The following is a 22723-nucleotide window of genomic DNA, read 5'->3' as shown; positions in this document are numbered from 1 at the left end:
GAGTCCACCCCTTCAACATAGCCTTCATCTGCTTGGGAGGGATCCAGAGTGAGAGGCTAGAAATTGCATTTCATGCCTCATGTTCTTCCTGCCCTGTGGATGACCTGTACTTGCCTGACAGCTCTGTGACACTGCACACTATCCCATGTTTGACTATCCACTTGTTATCTCTCACACATGCAGCTTTATTGGAGTCCATAGACAAAAAATACACCGTACTGTGATCTCACTGTAATGTTGTCTGGACACTTGCTTCTCTCTTATGAGTACTCCTATGATTATTGCGTATATACAGTGGTACCTTGGGTTACATACGCTTCAGGTTACATACGCTTCAGGTTACAGACTCCGCTAACCCAGAAGTAGTACCTCAGGTTAAGAACTTTACCTCAGGATGAGAACAGAAATCGTGCTCTGGCGGCGCAGCAGCAGCGGGAGGCCCCATTAGCTAAAGTGGTACCTCAGGTTAAGAACAGTTTCAGGTTAAGAATGGACCTCTGGAACAAATTAAGTTCTTAACCAGAGGTACCACTGTAAATGACTGTTTGAAGGGATTTTGAAGGGCGTGTTTCAAATGGCACTTGCAAATTGAAGAGGTAGGGATAAATCTTCTTGCTAGTCTTCTACAATGTCTGCAGTAGCCATTGCTTTTTCTAAAACAATACTTAGACTGCAATCCTGACACTGTTATAACAGCAGACCTCAAAGAGGGATTCTCCTTTATCATGTGCACATACAGACCCCAAGCATGGCTTGAGTTTGGAGTTTAGTGTATGTGACTTCAGAATACAGGAAGGAAAACTTCAAGGAAAAATAAAAAGAGCAGCTATCAATGTTTTCTTAAGTTTTCAACAGCAGGCCATTGTCTTCAGTGAAAATATTTTCCTTTCTAAATTTTATTTTTCTAAAATCAAATACATTGTAACTGTAGATGTGCCCTTTATAGTAATCTGCATCCTTGTTTGGAAACCATGGTACCATGGGAACCTTTTTATGAGTCTTGGAATGAATTTCATGCAACCTGTATTAAAGGGCTTAAATTACGTATTCGGACACTGTTCTCGGACTTGAATTAGAAACTTTTCTCCTCCCCCCCTCTCTTCCCTTCCAAGGTTAAACCTGTGATAAGTAATTGTCACACTTAGTGCCCCTGTACAATGCTAATTCAAAGTGACATGTCTAAACTGGCCCTAGTAACATGAAGAAACTTAACAGGTGTGAGGGGTGGATCTTCCCATGGGCTCTGCTGCACTTCTAACTAGAAAAAAACCTAGAGAAAAAGTGAAATGAACCTTGAATAAATCTGTCAGCAGTAATTATCTCAGCAGCACTTTATGAAGGGATAAAGTAAGCATTGGTGCTAGTGGAACGTGAACACACTCCACCCTTGTGATTTTTTTCCACCATCCAGTTAGTGTTTAATTTTTTTTTAAAAAAAAGATTTAATGCCTGACATATTATGTGTTGTATACAAAAGGAAAATAGTTCATTTCCTGTGAAAAGATAAAACTAATTGGTTGTTAGTTGTTCTAGTTTTACTGGTGTTATCAAGGGTTTAAGAATAAACCCAAAATGTTTTTGTTAATTTTGAAATAATTTCAGTGAAATTTCATGCTTTTTTGAGTGCCAAGAGTTAATTGCTGCCTTTAGTCATGCCAGCATAGAAACCCAAATCTGTTTGCTAGCTTTAAGAATTTAACAGCACAGACCTATTAATATTCTTGTTCACTTTGGCCTGGCATATCTCCCCCATCATGTTTATATAGAAAACATTGCTGAAGGAAGTCTAAGTAAAAAGAGTATAAAATGTTGAGCATAGAGCATATCTGCTGCTATTGCTGCCAATCCTGCCAATGATGGTTGATGGTGGCTGTGGAGTTCAGACTTGATGACCTGGGTCTGCACTAAGAGACAGCTAAGATGGTATCTCACTTCTTCAGCAGCCTCAGCTTTTGTAGCTGGAGTCAGTCAGGGTCCTGCCCTCCAAGGCTAAGTGGGAAAAGGCCAGCAAGGCAGGGAGCAGTTCTTCCAGGACTCTCAGCCAAGATGGCCCCTGGCCTCTTCAGCAGCCTGTTTTTCCATCTTGCATTTAGTTTTAGCACAGAATATTCATTATTATTTCCCCCTAAGAGACCAGTATGGTGGCCTTCTCACGTCCATTTCTACAACATGCTCAGCTAGATAAGAAAACCTCTCATTGATTTTGAGCTATATAAAATCCCACCCTGAGCTATGTTTTAATATTATTGAACATGAGAAAGCAAACGGCCAGCATCACGTTCTCAATGTCTGACTTTCCTTACCTAATATTCTAACCCATTTATCCAGCTTTAATTGGGAGGAAGCCATCTATCATGAGACCCTTGGATCTAGTTCGTTTGCTACCACCAAACCTCTATTTGGCATTAGTCACCTTTCTTTTAGTGCGCTCCTTAGTGAGAGCTTAGGTATATAAACAGATGTTACTCCCCCTCCCCACTACTATGTTCAATACTGAATGAAGCATGTGATATAAAATGGCAGTGCCAGCATTACAAAGGCAAGCATAGATTCTGTTTTATGTATGAAAGAGTTTCACTGATAATTGAGCTTGACCTGAATGTCTGCTTTAATATTTCATTTATTCCAAAAGAGTCATTTCCTTTTAACTCTGTGATTTTAAAATTGTGACTAAACTGCTATTTAACCTTGCTACAAGAATGTGGCAGCAGGCTAGTCCAGGCAGGTCAACACTCACTTGGTTAGCTAGCACACTTAATCAGCTTGCTTTAACCTGAAGCAAATTAAGGCTTTTATGAATTCTAGCACATAAGTGATTAAAAACACCCTGACTTGAGGATAAAAATAAATAAGAGTATTTCTAGCATACTTGCTAGGCTTTGGATAAGACTTTTTTAGCCACTACAGTGACTTGGAAAGTAGAACTTCCTTCACATTTTTTTAAAATACAGACATTTAGCCAATACATTTTAAATTGTTATAAAAAATACACATCAGTTACTGTTTATTCAGTTTTGACAATATGTGTATTTTTACCCTGCAGGGACATGTTTGCATAGCTGCTTATTAATCAAGAAGGCTCTGTGTCAGTTGATGGAGCGGGGGAGAAATGTAGATGTAACTCTGTTGTTATTCTTCTAAAGCGAATAAAGATTTTAAAACTCTCAACTATTGGACAATTTAAATGTAATTTGCATATTTTTCAATACTGCCTTAACCTTTTAGTGCACAAAATATAGCAAAGTAGTCTCTACTTTCTGAGATCAGGCCATATTCACAAACTGAGATGTACAACTATTATCCATATTACAGGTTTCCTTCACAAAGGAAGCCTCTATAGTCTGTGTTAAGGGAAGAAATATGTTGTCAGCAGCATTTTTTACAGTGACTAGACATGTTTGCAAGGTACTGTCTACTACATTGATACAGGTTTCCACAGCTTCTAAGTGTTCTTACTCTTGTGAGAGCCCCTTATCAATTCCTCACGCCTTCTCGATAACTTAGGCCTCTTCCAAGTTGGCTCAGTTTTCATAGTCTGACTTCTTCTATATAGACTCTCTGTTAATGATTTTGGGAATCTGAGGTCTAAAACTGAGTCAGATTACCTTAATAATGGGAACTGCCCACACCTACTCAGTCACCTGCTTTGTACTTTGACTCCAACCATCTGTTGTCTTCAGTGCTATCTTGGCTCCTTAGCTGGATGGTGTTTGAGCTGCTTTGTGTTCTTTCTTCAGTCACCACAACTGTGGTGAGGGCCTCTTCCTACCCATTGCCTGTCCACTACTAGTTAAGAGAAATGTAAATGATTCCCAGTTTGTCAAGTGCATGAGCTTAGTGCCGACCAGCTATACAGCAATAATGAGGTAGCTTTAACTGTTTGCCGTGATGTAGAAGTTTGAGGATTGAAATGAAATGATATATTGAAAATAAATCTTGTCAAGAAAGGATATTGTGGAATGATCTCAAGTATTGCATCCTTTTTTCTAGCTTCATTTTGTATAACAACGTTCCTTGTGGGTAAATTCTAAATTTTCCAATCTTTTTATTCCAGTTCATTCAAGTCTACTGTAGTTTGGTTTTAGTCACTGAAAGAAACATGTTTATCCAAATCTGATAGTTGATGCAGCAATGTATCCTGTGTTTTAGGTGACCCTAGCAGCATCAGGAGTCTCTTATCCTTGCCACCGACTTACAGTTGGAAGAAGATCCTCACCAGCACAAACCAGAGAACAGTCAGAAGAGGTAAACACAACCTCCTTCCTCCCTCTTCCTTTTCACACACAAAATATGATATCCAGACACTCCTTCAAGCTATGCTGAAAGCCACATTTGTATTCCGGTTACTGCCCATAAAACTCACTTTGACTCTACTATAGCCTAATCTGTGCTGAAGTCGGATTGTTTCAAACAAGCCATAGCTAAAATTAACCACGGTTTGATGAGCTTGGATCACAAGACAAGCTGCAATTCATTAAAAAAAATATCGAAGTGAAAACTCTCTCTGGCTAGGTTGAAGGAGGTAGTCAACAAAGCTAGGGGAAGACTAGGCTCATGCCATCACAACAAGCCACAGTCTATCATGTTGTATGAACACACCCACTATTTACAATCCTATTTATACAAAATAGTTTTCTCAAGCCAAAATATATAGGGAATTTCCTCCAAGGTTCTTAATTTCAAACAGGATGGCCTTTATAGTTGTATATGGGAAACTACTAATATTGAAACAGTATTATATTATAAATATAAATCTGTTCTGCAGTATTCTTAACTATGGCTTTTACTAAATTAGCAATGCACAGATGTACATATGGTTAGTGACAGTGATGGAGATGACTTTGAAGATGCCACAGAATTTGGAGTGGATGATGGAGAGATGTTTGGAATGGCGTCATCTGCATTGAGGAAATCTCCAATGAGTAAGTAATGCAATCCTTCATGCTGTGAATAGTGTAACATTGTACTGAAAGAAAGCAAACTTTGGTTCCTTTTGGTTCCACCAGATAGGTTTTTTTTGAGATATATTCCAATAAATGTATTTCAACATCCAGTGATAAACTCTTAAAAAAAAAAAAAAAGCTGACTTAAAAAGGGAGACCTGAGAAATGAAGACTGTATAAATGAATTCTGGATTCAGGCCTCCAGAAATCAATTCTCTTAGACTTAAAACTTAACTTCTGGGCTGTATGTACTAGCCTACTATATTTCAATGTTTTTTCTTTGAAATATTACTAAGATTTATTGTTATTCTAGAACTAGAACAAAAGCTATACAAATACTTGTGTAAAATATTTCAAAGAAAAAACACTGAAATATAGTATAACAACAGTTATAAGATGGCTTATAAGATTCTAATTTTATTGTTGCAATAATAATACTGTCATATGCAAAAACCGATACGTTGTTTTTATCATCTTCATCTTCCTAGAACTGGTCACAAATTCCATATGCCCAAAGGGCCATATTATTACTGTTCTCTTCATTAAGGGTTATTAAAAGTTATTTGAATAAATGCATATGTACAATTAAAGAAAATAGTAAAGGCAATGTTTTCAAAAAATATAATATGAATACTATTCTATGGATAATTATACTGTACTATACTATACTATACTATACTATACTATACTATACTATACTATGTACTATTTTCCTTCCTTTCTTTAGTGCCAGAAAATGCTGAAAATGAAGGAGATGCCTTATTACAATTCACAGCAGAATTTTCTTCAAGGTTAGACTTGTAATTGTGCATAATTTCTGCATCTATGGTTCATGAATGTGACTTATATTTTTACAAAGCATTTGGGAAAAATGTGGTAGTGATAATAATCTTATGATATTTGAATCCCGAAGTTGTCAGATTTCTTTAGGAAATTTATTTTTAAACTTAAAATGCGACCTGCTTCTCCACATTCAGCCTACCAACTGTAAACCCTTTAGCTTCTCTAAATATCCAATCACACACTTTTCCTTTGCATACTCTTCCTAAGTTCGCAGCTACTCTAAACCATAAGACAGCCTGCAGTGGGTTTTTTTTGCAGCAGAGAGCTCTTATTCAGGATGGAATTATTGAAACATTTAATTCATAACACACGATTGTGAGATTCTTTTGACGTTTCCAATATGTATTTTTTCGCAATACCTCAAGGACCGCCTCTTTCCATATGAACCTGAGGTCCTTCACGTGCCTCCTCCACAAGAGGTCCAGAATGGGCCTTTTCTGCAGTTGCTCCCTGTCTGTGCAATGCTCTCCCCGGGGAGGTTTGCCTGGCGCCTTCATTATATACGTTTAGCCATCAGGGAAAAACATTCCTTTTTAACCAGGCCTTTGGTTGATTGACATCCGACCTATGCCCTTTAAAAATGTGGGGCTTTTTTGAGAGGTGTGTGTGCTACAGGGTTCTTTCTGTTTTTATTTTGGTTATGTATTTTGTGGTTTTATATTCCGATTTTTATCCTGTGAACTGCCCTGAAACCTGCGGGTATAGGGCGCTTTGCAAATTTAATAAATAGAAATAAATAAATAAATAAATAAATAAAGTAATACACCATGGGGTTTTTTTTAAAAAAGATTATCTAATAAGTTTATGTGTGTGGTATGGAATGGCTGAATGGATATATTTCAGAAAAATGAAAGACTAAAGGGAACAGTGATCTAGAGCTAGGTATACTCAGACCTCTGTATGCCCCACGGACAGGCCACAATCTTACGCAGGAGAAAAGTTCCCAAATGTGCATGGTTTGAATGTAGGGTCAGTGCACTCATATTCTATCTAATGTCCTGTTTCCTTATTATGGCAATCTGCACAAGGGGGTGTGACTCTCCTAGTGGGGTAGGAGAGCTGGGGGTGGGGAATCATGTCTGGCAACCAATTTGCCCCTGGTTTCAGATAGTACATGGGTGGACGAGTCTAAAAAGCCTGAGATACAAATTTTCACAACTCTCTAGCGCAGGCACCCCCAAACTCGGCCCTCCAGATGTTTTGTGACTACAATTCCCATCATCTCTGACCACTGGTCCTGTTAGCTAGGGATGATGGGAGCTATAGTGCCAAAACATCTGGAGGGCCAAGTTTGGGGATGCATGCTCTAGCAGTTATGGTGGCTCATTTACCAGAAATAATGTATTTTGTGTTAACTCTGAAAGCGTATACTCGATACTGACCAAACTAAGCCTCCTGATGTGTATTGTGCATCTCCAGGTACAGATGGCAATGAAACCTCAGAGAGCCACTGCCAGTCCATGGTATCATTCCATATAAGGCAGCTTCCTAAGCCACGCAGCTCAGCTTTTGAGAACTGTTCTTAGGTGCCTATCTCCAGCAGCCATTACAAGACTGACAGTGTTGGTTTTGGTGGAAGGCATTTCAGAGGGTGGTTTTTGAGTAGGATCCAGCTGCCTGTAGGATCAAGTTTTCCATTTCTGCACTCTTCTCTTCGATATTCCTATTGCCCAGCTACCTTCAAAAGGACAAGTCTTATTTTACCTTTTGAATTTCTCTGCTTTCAGTGAGCAGTGGAATAGTTTAACATCCTGTTGAGAATATTTTTCCATCCGATTCCAGATTAGGAAGAAAGGGAAGGAAATGTAGTTAGCTGAGGCTGGGTCGAATGGCTATGAATAAACTTAATGCAGTTACGGAAGGTGAGGAGACAATACTATTTACTCTACAAATTGTTCTTGTAGCTAATGCAGTTTCGTGCAGTTAGCTCTACCATGGGAACTTTAGTGGCTCAAACTTGTGAGTTTTGATTTTGAAGCTTTGTTATTCTGAGCAACTTCATATGGTCAGAGGTGTGGCAGGAAGTACTTATGCTATCTGCTGTTTTGGGTAACAAGCAAAGGGCAAACCTCTGCAAATGCCTCATGGAGAGCAGCTCTCCATTTGTGTCATTTGGAAACCCCTCCCTCCCTTCCTCTATAAGTTTCTGTTTATGCTACCAACACTGGCCTGTTCCTGCGAAGGTCTTCCCATTGTCCCTTGGAAGACAAATGAACAAATAAGAACAGAAACTGATTTTTGTGGCATCATTTTTTAATTGCTGGCATTCTATCACTTAACTTAAAGTTTTACACTAAGTATAAGATTGATAACGTTTACATTTCAGGCATGCCAAAGTCATTTACTTGAGACTGCTCTCAGTGTCAGTCTTCTGTATCTCAGAATTGCATTTCTGGCCCTGGTAGCTCTCAGTTTGATAGATAACAATTTTATCTATACAGAAATGAAAAATGTGTATATGCCTGAAATATATTGTGGTGTGTTGACCTGAAGTGTTGAATGCAAATAAAATGTTTTAAATATTGCTTCCTAGAAAATGTAGTTATTCTGTGTTTTTGTAAAAAAAAAATTTAAAAAAATCTTAAAGTGCTGGAACCCATTTAATTTTTTAAAAAATGTTTTTTTTTTAATTGAAACATTTTGGTATTCACACAGATATGGTGACTGCCATCCAGTGTTTTTTATTGGATCATTAGAGGCTGCTTTTCAAGAGGCTTTCTATGGAAAAGCCAGAGATGTAAGTACATTTTTAATACTATACTGTCTAAAATGCCTTTCTGGCCACTTCCTACACTGATTAACTATTGCAGTAGTTAGTTCCAAAATTGGTTATGTTTGCATGTCACATTGAAGCATAGTTAATGTTTAACTGTGGCTTAACATGAACAAGCAGCAACGCATTCTGGTCAGACATCCCTACTTTACTTTTGCCCCTACTTCCGACTATGCCACGCTGGAAGCGGCGAATCATAAACCTTGGCTTGTCATGTTGTTTGAGCCCTAGTGGTTATTTTCCTCAAACTACGTGGCAAGCCAAGAACAACACAAGTGTTGTATCCGATACTATGTCAGTGGAGTTCTGATTGCATGATCAGGGCCTTCCGCCTTTCCCCACACATACCCAAAATCTGCTCTGGAGGGTCTCTGGAGTAGATTTTGATGATGCACGGGTGAGAGGAGGGGGAACATCCATCGCACAACTGAAAGTCTGCTGCTCAGGTGAAGCAGCAGTATTGGATACAATGCCTTTGCTATGGGCAATAAGGGTGAGTTGTTAGAAAAACAAACCACAAGCTTGAATTCAAATGACATAAGAAGCCAAGGCTTGTGGGTAGTCGCTCCCAATATGCTCCAGCAGGAGTGGAAGAGCAGTGAAGTGGGGACTTTTTTGTTCACATTAAACCACAGAGACACTTGAACCAGACCAATGTATCAAGTAACTGAATAACAAGTTTAAAAGGATCAAACTCTCTTACAATTTTACATTATTTCCTAATTTCATTCATTTCCTAATGGGAGGATTTCCTTAACAGTACTTATTAGGAAGTAGTAATGTTTTTTTTAAAAATACAATTTCTAAAATATATACTTTACTGCTAAAATAATTGAAATCTGAAACCATATGTTCTAAACTGAGCTGCAGAGGGCACTTAATTTTACCAGGGCAACAGACGAGCTTGAAGCAATAGCATTCTTAACTTGAAGTGAGAAATTGAGTTGGAAGAGTAAATAAAAACAAGATTGAAGGTTTAAATCCTCTGCTAGGCTTTTTGAATTTATATGCTCATTAAATGTTTATTGGAGTGGTCGGATTACGAAGGATTTAGGGAGCTTCATCAACTGGTATATAGTTAATCACTAAGTAAAACACTACATTTTATAAAGTGTTTCTCACGATGCCACACTCAATCCATCTTAATGAAAACCACTTCAAACTGATTTAATTTGAGAGCACTTTGCAGCCAAGAGTGTGTGTAGACCTTGTCCTTTTTCTTGGGGAATTTTAAGTTGTCTGAGCAGAAGGTGTTCTGTAAAAACTCAGCTTCAGCTCCAGAGCAAGAACTAGTTTCTTTGTACTTTGTTTATCCTTTGTGAGGAAAACATCTAGCAGTTTTTGTGAATATGAATAAGGATAAACTCTCTCTCTCTATATATGAATAAAATAGAAAGTTAATGAAAGGTTCTGGTTATCAGAAATTGTACTTTTCTTATGTACTTGGTATACACGTAGTAGCTTGCTTATTTATTTATTTATTGATGAAGAGACATTGTGATCTCTTTTTTTAAAGATAGTTACTGAAAAACATCATCTTCTCCTGCATACATATTGTGACTCTCTCATAATTTATCCTTCCTAACATTCATGTTAGAAGCAGAGCCAAGTTACTGATTGGTTACAGTATTATCAGTTATATCATGGGTAGGCAAACTAAGGCCTGGGGGCCGGATCCAGCCCAATCAACTTCTAAATCCAGCCCACAGACGGTCCAGGAATCAGCGTGTTTTTACATGAGTAGAATGTGTCCTTTTATTTAAAATGCATCTCTGGGTTATTTGTGGGGCATAGGAATTCGTTCGTTATTATTTTTTCAAAATATAGTCCGGCTCCCCACAAGTTCTGAGGGACAGTGGACCTGCTGAAAAAGTTTGCTGGCCCCTGAATTATATGATATGTTTAAACTAGATAAGAAAAATGGAATTTTGGAGAAAAGCTCACAATTTGAAAGAGAGTTATTGCAGAATAATGAAAAATTATTGTCTAAAATGTATAAGCAATTATTGGAATGGGAAACAAAAGACAAGCTGGTTAAAGCCTTGGTGACCCACTGGGCAATTGATATAGGGTATAATATAGAACGTTGGGACGCGGGTGGCGCTGTGGGTTAAACCACAGAGCCTAGGACTTGCCGATCAGAAGGTCAGCGGTTCGAATCCCCACTATGGGGTGAGCTCCCGTTGCTCGGTCCCTGCTCCTGCCAACCTAGCAGTTCGAAAGCACCTCAAAGTGCAAGTAGATAAATAGGTACCGCTCTGGCGGGAAAGGTAAAAAAAGCTGCTCTGGTTTGCCAGAAGCGGCTTAGTCATGCTGGCCACATGACCCAGAAGCTATACGCCAGTTCCCTCGGCCAATAAAGCGAGATGAGCGCCGCAACCCCAGAGTCGGCCACGATTGGACCTAATGGTCAGGGGTCCCTTTACCTTTACCTATAATATAGAACTAAACCTCTGGAAGAAACTCTAGAAGAAAGATCTGAAATTTACTGCATGCTACACGTTGAAAGAGAATACATGAAAATGATTCATAGATGGTATCTAACCCCGAGTAGATTAACTAAGATCTGTGTTAGAAACTGACATATGAAAGCTAGGAGCTAAATGGCACCTTAAACCTAGGTCATGGGCGCAACAACTGATTTTTTTGTCTTGTAACAAGAATACAAGGCTTAAAACGAATGAACTGCAGCTAAAATATTATGTTCATTTTTCACATGGTCTAGTCTTTCCCCTGCCCACCCCCCAATTTTCTTAAGAGGCTTTCTTTTCCAGAGAGTGACTGGAAGTGGGAAGGCATAAAAAGATCCTCCTTTCCTTCCTCTCTGCAGCTTTAATCTGAAATATTAGGCGTAGTACTGCTCCCAGAGCTCAGAAACTGCTCACACTAATGAAATTCCCTGCCTGAAAATGCACCTCGAACACTGGCTAAGATGTATAAGCGGAATCGGATTTGTGTTGGAAATGTAAAGAAATGAAAGGAACTTTTTCCATATGTGGTGGGCATGCAAAAAAGTTAAAGAATATTGGGAAATGATATATAATGACATTTTAAAAAAAGTTTAAAACAACATTCCCAAAAAACAGAGGCATTCCTGTTAGGAATGGTTCAGACAGAGGTACCCAGGTGTCAGAAAAACTTTTTAATGTATGCAACGACTCAGATCTTGTTAGCTCAAAAATGGCAGGTGAGGGAGGTCCATAGCAAGGCGTATTGGCAACTTAAGATGATAGAATATGCAGAGTTAGCAGGTCTAACAAGTAGAATAAGAGAGCAAGAAGAACAGGTATTTAAAGAGGAGTGGGAATTTTTTGCTGAAAATAATTGTGTACAATTGAAAACGGTGTCAGTATTAAGGTAAATTGAACAGTATAATATATTTATGGGATGGGAAATACATTATGGGAAGATGGGAAAATGAATTAGATGGATTTACAAAATTATGCAGGAATGGCGGACAAATTAAAAGAACCTTGGAAGGGTAGGGAGGAAAGATGTTGAATGGATGGCTATAATGGAAATTTGAAAATTTACTAAAAATTACTGAAAAGAAATTCATGTTAGAAGTCTTAGTGATACCTATATAGTTCTTTAAAAAACACATACACATATGAACTAAGTTTATTTTTCCCTAGTTTATTGTTGGTATGTTATAGAATACTGTAGGTGTACTAATTCAAACATGAATTTAACCTTTAAATGATCTGTAAGTTATGGCTATTATATATGAGTTATCTGTTCACATTTCTTATATATGTGCATGCCTTCCATATGCTACTGCCAGGTTCAAAGATGCAAGAGTAGATAGGAAGGTCTATTGGTGCCAACAATATTGTAATTTCAGTGCTAGGTGTGCCTCTTTACAGATGGCATTCCAAGGTTGGGCACCACCACAGAAAAAAATGTGTCCTTCCTGGAAGCTTAACATACTTCTGCTTAATAGGGTACTTGGAACAGAGCCTCTCCAGAAGATCCTAAAACAGGGATAGGCTAGTAGAGAAAGAGGAACACCTTCAGGTCCAAACCATTTATGGCTTTAAAAGGAAGCACCAGCACTTGAAATTGGGCTCTAATGCAAACAAGCAGCTAGTGTAAATCTTTCAAAATAGGGGTAATATTGAATGGCTCTGGCTGTACTCGTCAAAATTCTAGCAGCTAAATTCCACATTGACTGATGCTTCCAGGACATCTCATGGCAGCTACACGTAATCTAGCCAGGAGGTTACCAGAACATGAATCACCATAGCTAAGCTATCCCTGTCCACAAGGAATTGCAGCCGATGAACCAGCAATGCTGGCAACGTGAACTTCGGGACACTGAGGCCATCTGGGCTTCAAGTGGCAATGGTAGATCAAAGAGTATCCCTAAACTGCATACCTGCTCCTTTAGGGGGTTGTGCAGCCTCATCCCCAAACCTGAGAACACTCACCCACAATGTTTCCATGTTGGGATTCAGCTTCATGCTGGTAAGTTACCGAATTCAAATTGAACCCTTACATGCCTCATAAATGCTTCTGGTAAAAGGATCTTCCAGCAGATGAAATTGATTACAGCGCTGCCTGGATTTATGAGCACAGTTATACAAGTGGGACCCTGTGACACTATTTTGTTCACTGTCTCCCTCCAGGATACTCTATTCCCACCAGCTTTCTATCTTGCCAACCGCATTTAATGTCCACTGAGCAAGCTAACTCTCAATTGGCCTTTTAAAATTTAATTTTATTTAATTTCCCCCACTTAGTCCCCCCGACAACATATTCTCAGATCCGAAATCTATTCCCCTCAGCATTTGCCTTGGGAACAAATGGTTGCTGAGCACCCCCTCTTAATTTCTAGCAACTATGCAGAAAAGGAAGAACACAAACTGAAACATTTTCCCACAAGTACACACTATTACAATTTTATTGGGAAGCCAAGAGTGTGTCCCTGGATTATCTAAGATCAAAAATTAATCATACAACAGTAGAATTTCAGAGTTGGAAGGGACCCCCGGAGTCATCTGGTCCAACCCATTGCAATGCAGGAATTTCAACTAAAGCATCCTTGACAGATGGCCATCCGACATCTGCTTAAAACCTCCAAGGAAGGAGACTCCACAACCTCCCAAGGGAGTCTGTTCCACTGTTGAATGGCTCTTACTGTCAGAAAGTACTTTCTGATGTTAGTCGGAAACTCCTTTCTTGTAACTTGAATCCATTGGTTTGAGTCCTACCCTCCAGAGCAGGAGAAAAATATGTTCCATCTTCCATGTGGCAGCCCTTTAGATACTTGAATATGGCTATTATATACTGTAAATGTTTTCCTATTTTCATATAATTTTTTTCTGTTTTCCTTACATCCAAAGCAGAATCATATCCTCTATATCCATAATTTGATGAGCCAAATAATCATAATGGGGTCCATATTGCTACCATCCAGGTGCCATAACCCATTCAGATAACAAAATCTGGAATTCAGCAAACATTCTGTATGTTCTGAAAGTATATTAAGGTGATCACTGATTGATGATGAAACAGATGTGAAAAATGTGTTTCACTCTTGCTGTTGCAATAAAATTTCTGTCTCCATTCTCAGATTTTGCAGTTTTACTTTTTGCAGCGTTTTAATTGCTAAAAGACTAGGCCTGTCTGACAGTCTGATAACATTTCCAAAATAAAAATACTGGAATGTTTAACTGCAAGCAAGAAGTACTGTACCTTTAATAATTCCAGCATCTCTTTTAATAAATATTCTGATGCAAAATATTCTAATATCATGATATTGCAACTCCAGCAAAAGTGAACTCAAGCTTTGAAATTATTAATTAAATCTCAAAGCTTTCCTGCTGAACCCAAATACCAGATGGGAGAATCAATTATGAGTCAAATCCTGAGGTGGATAGAGGGAAACATTACCTATTGGCATCTGTAATGCTTCACTTCAACTTACTGAAATAAACACAGTGGCCAACATGATCTGTTTGAAGCCACACACATTGCTTGGAGGTGAGTGGTTAGAATAGATAAGAATAACTTAATCCATATGCACATCCAACCTAGCCCACGGGCAGAAAATCCAAATTTATTTTGTGTATTTCATAGGTTAAACGAAAATATTCATATATACTGTAATATATTTTGCAATACTTCAAGCATTTTATGAAAGTGATACATATACAAAGCTGGTCAAAATGGTAATCACAATGCAAGTGTGTTGAAATTTTACTATGAAAATATTAAGAAACTGCATTAATTTTGAAGCCTAAAATGATTATGAATGTAGGCCGGATGCTATAAAGCAGCTCAAGGATGTCACACATTTTGTAAAAAATGTGTTGAGTGTTTGTGTTTCAGCTGAGCTCATGTTCTGCATGCAGAAGGTTCCCAGTTCAATCCTTGGGATTTCCGCTTAAATGACTCTGGTGGCAGGGTTGGAAAATACTTCTACCTGAAACTGTGGATAGGTGCTGCTAGTTCAAGCAGAGTAGTGGTCTAGGTGGACCTGGTTACTTCACTCAGTATGAGGTAGCATCATATTTTAAAAAGAGTGTTTACGTCACCACAGAGGGGAAAGCAAAGGGCTACATTTATGCAAACCAGTGCTCTTAGTTAAAACAGATTTAGTTATCCTTATTTTACAAAGTTTCTGAATCTTTGATTGATCCTAAATCCTTAATTGGTTTAGACTGGGTTTTTTTGGGGGGGAGTGAAATTATTGCTTGGTTTTGAGTTTTCTTCATCATGTGTTCTTTAGATCTAGATGCTGAAAATGATTCACCAAGATGGTATCAAATTTACTCATCTGTGTACTTCCAATTTTTAAATGTGCTGAAATTATCGGCTGCCTGGTTCTACTTCATGATGTTAAATGTGAGCTAAAAATGGTTGTGTGAAATCACGTTGAATGGCATGTGGAGAAATAACATTTGAGAGAGAAGATCCGCCTAAGCAGCCCTGTCAGCAGAAGCCTTGTGCAAGGACTACAACTTGTGTGATGGGGCTTTCCCTCTTCTCCTTCCTTCCCTTGTCCCCCTCAGGCTCCCTGGGCCTGGGAAAGCCGGTTTGCTCACCTTTCTGGCTTTCAGGGCCTGGACACTAAACTGCAGGCTGCTGCACTCTGGTCTGCTTGGGCCCTGCTTGCCTAGCAATGTGGATGCACTGTATAATACAACAACATCACCTACTTTAAATGCAAACATTTAGGCCAAAAGTTAAAAACAAAAGATTTCAAATCAAGTCAGCAACAACTTGGTCTTCAGTACCACCTACAGATCCTGGCTGAGCACTGCAATTCCTTTTCCCAAAAGACTATTATCGTTCAGACATGTTACCTGAAACCTGAAAAAGCCTATGCTTTTCCTAGTGGTCTGTGACAACTGCTGCCTGGTCACAAATACTCACTTTTCAGGGAAGGTGATTGAGAGGGTTGTGTCTCAACAGTTGCAGGTACTCTTGGATGAAACAGATTATCTTGACCCATTTCAATCTGGATCTAGGCCTAGTTATAGGACTAAATTGACCTTGGTCACTCCCTTTATTGGGAAAAGGACAGGCAGAGTGCAAACCTGTTATTTTTACTTAATCTCTCAGTGGCTTTTGATATCATCCACCATGGTATCCTTCCAAGCTGATTTGGTGGGATAGATATTGAAGGTGTTTGGTCATTTTCAGTTGGGTGATTGTCTTTTGGCACCCTGGGCCTTGGGGTGCTGTGGGGTACCATCTTGTCCCTAATGTTGTTTATCATCCATATAAAGCCATTGAAAGCAATCATTTGGCTTGGGGGGAAATGTCAACAGTATGCTGCTGATACCCAGCTCTTTTTATCTGAAATAGCCAAATCAAGAGGCTGCGCAATCCTTGGGCTGATGCTAGGACTCAGTGATGGGCTTGATAAAGGCCAGTAAACTGGCAAGATGGAAGCCCTGTGGGTTGGTGGGTCTTGAGTCCAGATAATTGGTCAATAGCTTGTTTTGAATAGGGTCATACATCCCCTAGCACAAAATAATATTTGGTGTTGATTAATTAGGTTTTGGTCTCTGGTTTAGAAGTCGATGCGTGTTGTCACATGCATTTGTGATATGTAAGCAAGCTTCCCCATTTCTTTCAATAATGCAAGCAAATCAGCTGTCCCTTCGCATGTGCAGAGCTCGTCTTCTCACAGTTGCTACCTTTCTCTAGCACAAGGTACCAAATTAAGGACTACAGAGTCCTTATTGGCCACATAGTTATTCTGCAACAGAACACCCCATACATAGTTTTTATTTAATATAAAACAAGTCTTACATACTTTTGTACTTAAAATTAAAAAGAGTTTGACCACAAACAATGAAAAATGTGGATATTAAAGTTGTTTTGTTACTCTGTTCCGATATTATCTGTCATTCTGGTCTGTTCTTGGGCTGATGACTAAATACCTTCTTATTAATACCCTTTATTCTTTGGTTTCTTAAGACTGATGGAAGGGGGGGGGGGGAATAGCTGCAAATGCAAGATCAGAAAATTAAACTGGATTTAAGAATAATTTATAATTCTTAACGAGCTTCACCTACATTCAGAAGCAATTAGCATTTCAAAATTAAGGGATACCTGCCTATATATTTCAAATGGTGGCATATTCTGCCTTTTAGGATTGTTGGGTTGAAAAATTAAGTACTTTTCTGAGGCAAGTCTGCCAAAGGATACAATGCACTAGGGAAAGAGATCATGCCAGATACTAATATCTGATATTTAATGACTGAACCATGGTAATTTCTCAATTTTTCTCTGAAATAGAATTTTAATAAATAAACAAACCAAAATTAACCAAACAGAATTTAAGAGAATTTAGGCATGTTTTAAGCCTCACTCACTCAAGCCAACAGCTCAGGTAAGATTTTCAAAAGCTAGGCCCCCAAATCACATTGTGAGCCATTTGGATTTTGGCAGCTAGCTCAGGTGCTTTTAAGAAAAATCTTCCTCAGAATTAAATAGTGGTGTCACTTCCAAGTAATACTTTCTCCAGATAATGCCCTTTTAGTAATCTTGTTACCTCACTTCCTCACAGAGGAAGATCTAAAGGGACAAAGCTCCTATTATCTTAATACATTCCCGGGAACTTTGCTAAGGAGTTTGATCACTGAAAAGCTAACCTCCTCAAGACCACTCAGCATTTTGATTGATGGTTTCTTCTCGTGTTTTACGATTTCGCTGCTGCTTCATCCAAAACAGTTTGTGTGGATTTGTTTTTAATTGATTCTTTTGTAGAAATGTAGCAATTGCAAGGTTTCTTGGTATTAGGAAAAACACAGACTCAAATCATTACACATACTATTGCTAAATGTTGCCTGTATATTTTAAATTAAATTGTTATTAATGTTGGTAAATTGGAAGTTTTGAGATTTGGTAGACATTTCCTCCCCAGAGTGCTTTTGGATCTTTAGTATATATATATTTTTAATCCAAGGCACCTTTAGCCAATAGACTGAATATGATTCTACTTCGTGCCAATATGTAACAGCTACAAATCCAATCAACTGCAGACAGAAATGGCAAAACTGAATGATCTGAATTTGAAATCCAAATGGCATTTCGATCGATAAATGGGGATAGTTAAATATTTTTGGCCATTTCCTAATTTACATATGCTAAAGTGTGCACCTGCCTTGTTTTCTAGTATTTGGCCTCAACTCCTAGCTTTAAACTGTACATATTTTGGAAAGTTCATTCACATGGAATCTTATATTTAACAGTTTCATGGGGTTGTTTCTTTGGGACGAAAGGAGTTTCTCAAGAGCCTTTTTTTCTCTGCTCCCAATGAAAAGAGGAGAGCAAAGCCATCCGCTTACCACAAAGCAGTCCCACCACAAAGGAAAGATTAAGGGTTTAGGGAGAGGTCAATGTGGGTTTTTCTCTAACTAAACACTTTCCTAAAGTTTCCTTGTGGAAAAAATAATGAAGTCATCTAAGAGTTTTTAAAGAATTTTTATTTCTTTTTCACCGTCTGCATTCGCTTGTCTTCTCAGCATGGATGTTTAATCTTTCTAGGCTTTGTGAATTGGCCCAAATGAATAAGTGGTGAGCTGTCTCTCTAGGAGCTAGCGGCTTATTCTAAGGCCCTAATCACTGAGTAAACACATCTTTGCCCTCCCTCTCTTACAACTGCTATATAATAGTGGAGATTCTAGCACAGTAACCTGGATATTGCAGAGATCCACGCTTTGAAATGCAGAATGGCTGATCCTCCAAAACAGACAGTGCCTGATCTTCTCCTGCCTCTTTCTTCTTTTTTAAATTAAATATCACCACTGAGATGCTGTTTTATTGCCTGATATTGTGCATTAGTGCCCTGGATTTTCAAGTTTAGTTTCAGTCAACATTGTTGGCTGCACTTATATGGAACTGTGCATGTTAGGCTTATTGGTGGCCTTTTCTGGTGCATGTGTACTTGGTTTTGAATCGCTTTTTAAATTAAAGCGGACAAACATTAATGTAAATGTCTAATCCCTTTTCCAAAGTCTACTGTTGAAATGTTTTATACTTTTAAAATTGATTTTGAGGACTTACACAAACTCTGTATTTTATAAATGTGCTGATTTAAAATGAATGTGTTGTTAGAACAGATGTTTCTATGCATTCAACACATTTATTTTTAACTGGCAATTTTTAGCTGGTTAAATACATTGGCTCTGATCCAAAGAGTTACTTTGGGTATGCCCAGGGCTATTTCTTACTCCCTATAACCCCTGCCTCTTGCCATATTGCAAACTGTTTTTAAAATGTGTTCCAGAATCACAATTTCAGAACCCACATTATGTTTTGAGTTAATTGCATCTTGGCCAATTCCTTGAGCGGCAGATTTGAATGTATCATAAAAAGGCAATAGTTAAATGAAAGATGCTTGCTCATTATTACTTGTGTCTCTTAAAGAAGAAGCAGTTTAATAGCCGTATGTCAGAACAGCTTGCCAGGTAGCCATAGGCTGTAAGGAAATTGAGCAGACTGGTGGACAAGGCCATCCCTGCTCCACCAACCCACTTGGTTTCCATGCTGGCAGCAGATGAATGGGATTTGCTTCTTCTGGAGCCAGCAAAACATCTTCCCCACATCAGTCCATTTGGTAGAAGGCACTTACAAAATGAAGCCCACATTTCCACCATGGAAATATAGGCTCCTACTTTCTTAGGCTAATTGAAAAAAGTTGCAGGTTGGTCATGTTTTTGGGCTTATTTACAGGACAATATTTTAATAAGTTTCAGTTAAATTTGTCTGCTGTCTACAGAAGCTGAACTATTAGGAACGGAACTATACCTCATCTTTCTATGGTGGGCTTTGCCACTGCAGCCTCCTGGAATAATGCTTCTTGTGAAACTGCCAGCAGTACAAAACTACATATGAAATTACGATTTGAAACTACCTGTGAAATTAATACTTAGGTTTATCTAAATTGTAAATGAATGAAATTTTATGTTGCAAAATTTTATATAATATTTCCAAGCTATAAGTTGTGTGGTATCAGAAATTTTTTGGTGAGTTTTCTTTTTATATCAGCTACTGTATTTTCAAACGTATTCAGAATCTAGAGAATTTGATAGTTATCAATTTCCCCTGAGATATTGTGCAAAACAAAGCAATAGCATAGTGTGCTAGAGTAACATTATTAAACTTTCTGTAAACTCAACAATTTAGTTAGTTTAAAAAGGAAATTGAAACAAAAATCAGTGTTGTTATGAGATAAATATACTCTGTTAGATTGAGACTTTCCATGAATGGAGTTTGGGTGGAGGGGTTAGTGGTGGGTGAGGCCATTTTCCCATATAGCCCACATGCTGCTCCAGAGTTGGGTACCCTGCAGAACAGTGTGGAAGGTAGCATTGTGAGCTGCTTTGGGAAGGGGAAATTGCCTTGCCTTGCCTCACCCCTTTCTGCTCGATCCCTTTTGTGAACAGATGGATGTTACCCAATGCACAATATAATTTTACCCATGTGGCCTGGGGATCAGGGATTAGTTTGCACCGGAATGCTCTTTCCATAGGACTACAACCCAAGTAAATGAGAGATTTTGCCCCAGATCCAGAGAAAGTTTTGAATACACAATTTCCCTAGATCCTTTTTTGTGTGTGTGGTGCTGTGCACAAAAAGAAATGTGGTGCTACATCCCTTGTTTAATTCTCCCTCTCCCTAATGCATAGTAAACCTCCTATCCTAATGCCATTGCATTAAAATCAGCTATTGGTTGTACAGTAGTAAGTATTTGCAACTGATTAAATTCTAAATTCAATTTTGGTGATCATGACAGAATGTAAACATGGCTTTTCTTCTTTTTATATAATAGTCACAACATTATTATTTCTGTAGAAAAAAATGTTCTTAAATAAACATTTTGGCCATGGGTTCTTGATCGCAAGAATAGAGTAATTCACTTTCTCTCCAAATACCATTAAACAAAGCATTGTTTCTATGGAAGCAGCAGCGGAGTGCTGGGTGCTGAGATTGTTGAAAGGATGTTCCAGCAATATCAATAGGATGCCTCCAAAATATTTGGTTAGGGCTGAGACAGAAATTTCACTTATATCTGAAAGTGGTGGTAGTGGTGGGCAAATAAATCAAAATATCATGCTAACACTTTCCCCCTGTTTTTCAGAGAAAGCTGCTTGCTGTCTACCTCCACCATGATGAAAGTGTGCTAACCAACGTGTTCTGTTCTCAAATGCTTTGTGCCGAATCTATCGTCTCCTACCTTAGTCAGAACTTCATAACCTGGGCATGGGATATGACAAAAGAAGCAAACAGAGCAAGGTAAATAATTTGGAGTTGAATATTAAACTGTTTTAAGAACTCAAGAAACTCAGTGTATCTTTATAATATATGTTACATAGTATACTGTCTGTTTAAATAATAGATTTTGGGACTGCTCCCCCCCCCCGCCTTTATCTTACATTGTTCAGTGATTTACTTTTCATAGGCTAATGTTCTCAGGATGCAGCCACTGTGCGTCCAACACACCCTTCCCACTCTGTTCATTTACAAGTCTCCTGGGCCATTCTCTTCCTCCTGTCTGCCAGGGTTAGTAGGTGAATGAGGAGAATGAGCAAGAGAACCAGTGAAATATCTGAGTGAGAGGCATTATGACTGCATCTTTTTCTGGTGCCTTGGAGGATTTTAAATGTAGAGTCACCATCACTCAGTGAAGACCTGGAAAGCATATTATCAGCAAGTGGAACCTTCAACAAAGAGTTGCGGTGATCTGATTCACACATATTAAACCGTAGTTAAAATAAACTATAGTTCAATGTGAATGAGCTTGCTGGTACACACTGCTCAAATGCCCATTCTTCACTCTTCTTCCATTCCTGCTGTTTCCGTCCCAGGAAGGAAACTAACTAGCTTGCTGTTCCCTGTGTGGAAAAATATGTAGATTATTTCACCTAAACAATCCATGAGTGTTAAGCCAAGAACAAATCTTGGAGAGAAACCACCATGAGTGCAGGTATACTTAATGAGAAGCCAGAGTCTGACTTGTTTCCTCACCAGCATAGCTGGAACAGGGGAGCAGCATAATGTGGACTTTTGAAATGCATCCACTTTTGAGAAGCAGGCACTAGCATGCTGCTCATTCACATTGTTTATTTCATAGTTTATTTTAACTATGGCTTAATATATAATGTGAACTGGGCCAGTGTGGCCTTCTTCAGTTCAGATTTCTAGCCTACCAGTCACACCTTCTTTCAGCACATACTCTGTCCTATTCTTTTTCCTCCACTTGATTTTCTGTCTATTAGCCCCCAATACTAAATCAGCAATCTGAAACATACCAAGTCCTCTTTTACCTGTTTTGTGGTTTCTTCCTCAGGGTTGTGTTTTCCTAAAGATTTTTCATTTTGGGTGGAAACCATTGGGTTCTCTCCACACCTGATGATACTTCCCCTTTGTGTGTGGTGGTGCCAGTTTGGCCATATAAAGATTCAGACTTGGAGAATGAGTTCAATGGTGGTATAAGAAGGAAGTGTAACAAACCTCCTGCAGATTGATGCAGTGATCTGTTGTGTCTGGGATGGGGACTTTAGAAAGGAGAGAACTTTCTGTTAATGGGGTAGAATAAAGCAGTGGGATGGACCTGTAGGGTGTAAGCAAGTTGCAACCTGTTCCCACATCCCGATGAACTGTATAGAATCTATTGCATTGCATAGATATGTAAGTGTAATAC

General features: G+C 38.6%; 1 protein-coding gene across 1 annotated transcript in view; it reads left to right on the top strand.

Moving 5' to 3' along the window:
• FAF1 (Fas associated factor 1) overlaps window positions 1–22723 on the top strand; it is a 170040-nt gene that overhangs the window by 97788 nt on the left and 49529 nt on the right. The window contains exons 9-13 of the mRNA XM_083447860.1: window positions 4150–4245; window positions 4796–4922; window positions 5671–5734; window positions 8442–8523; window positions 21161–21315. Coding sequence (XP_083303986.1) covers window positions 4150–4245; window positions 4796–4922; window positions 5671–5734; window positions 8442–8523; window positions 21161–21315 — 524 coding nt within the window. The remainder of the gene's footprint in view (window positions 1–4149; window positions 4246–4795; window positions 4923–5670; window positions 5735–8441; window positions 8524–21160; window positions 21316–22723) is intronic.

The sequence above is a fragment of the Podarcis tiliguerta genome (genome assembly GCF_965153285.1).
Source record: "Podarcis tiliguerta genome assembly, chromosome: 6".
Lineage (NCBI taxonomy): Eukaryota > Metazoa > Chordata > Lepidosauria > Squamata > Lacertidae > Podarcis > Podarcis tiliguerta.
Note: the sequence above shows the minus strand (reverse complement) of the source record. Positions and strands in the feature narration are given on the sequence as shown.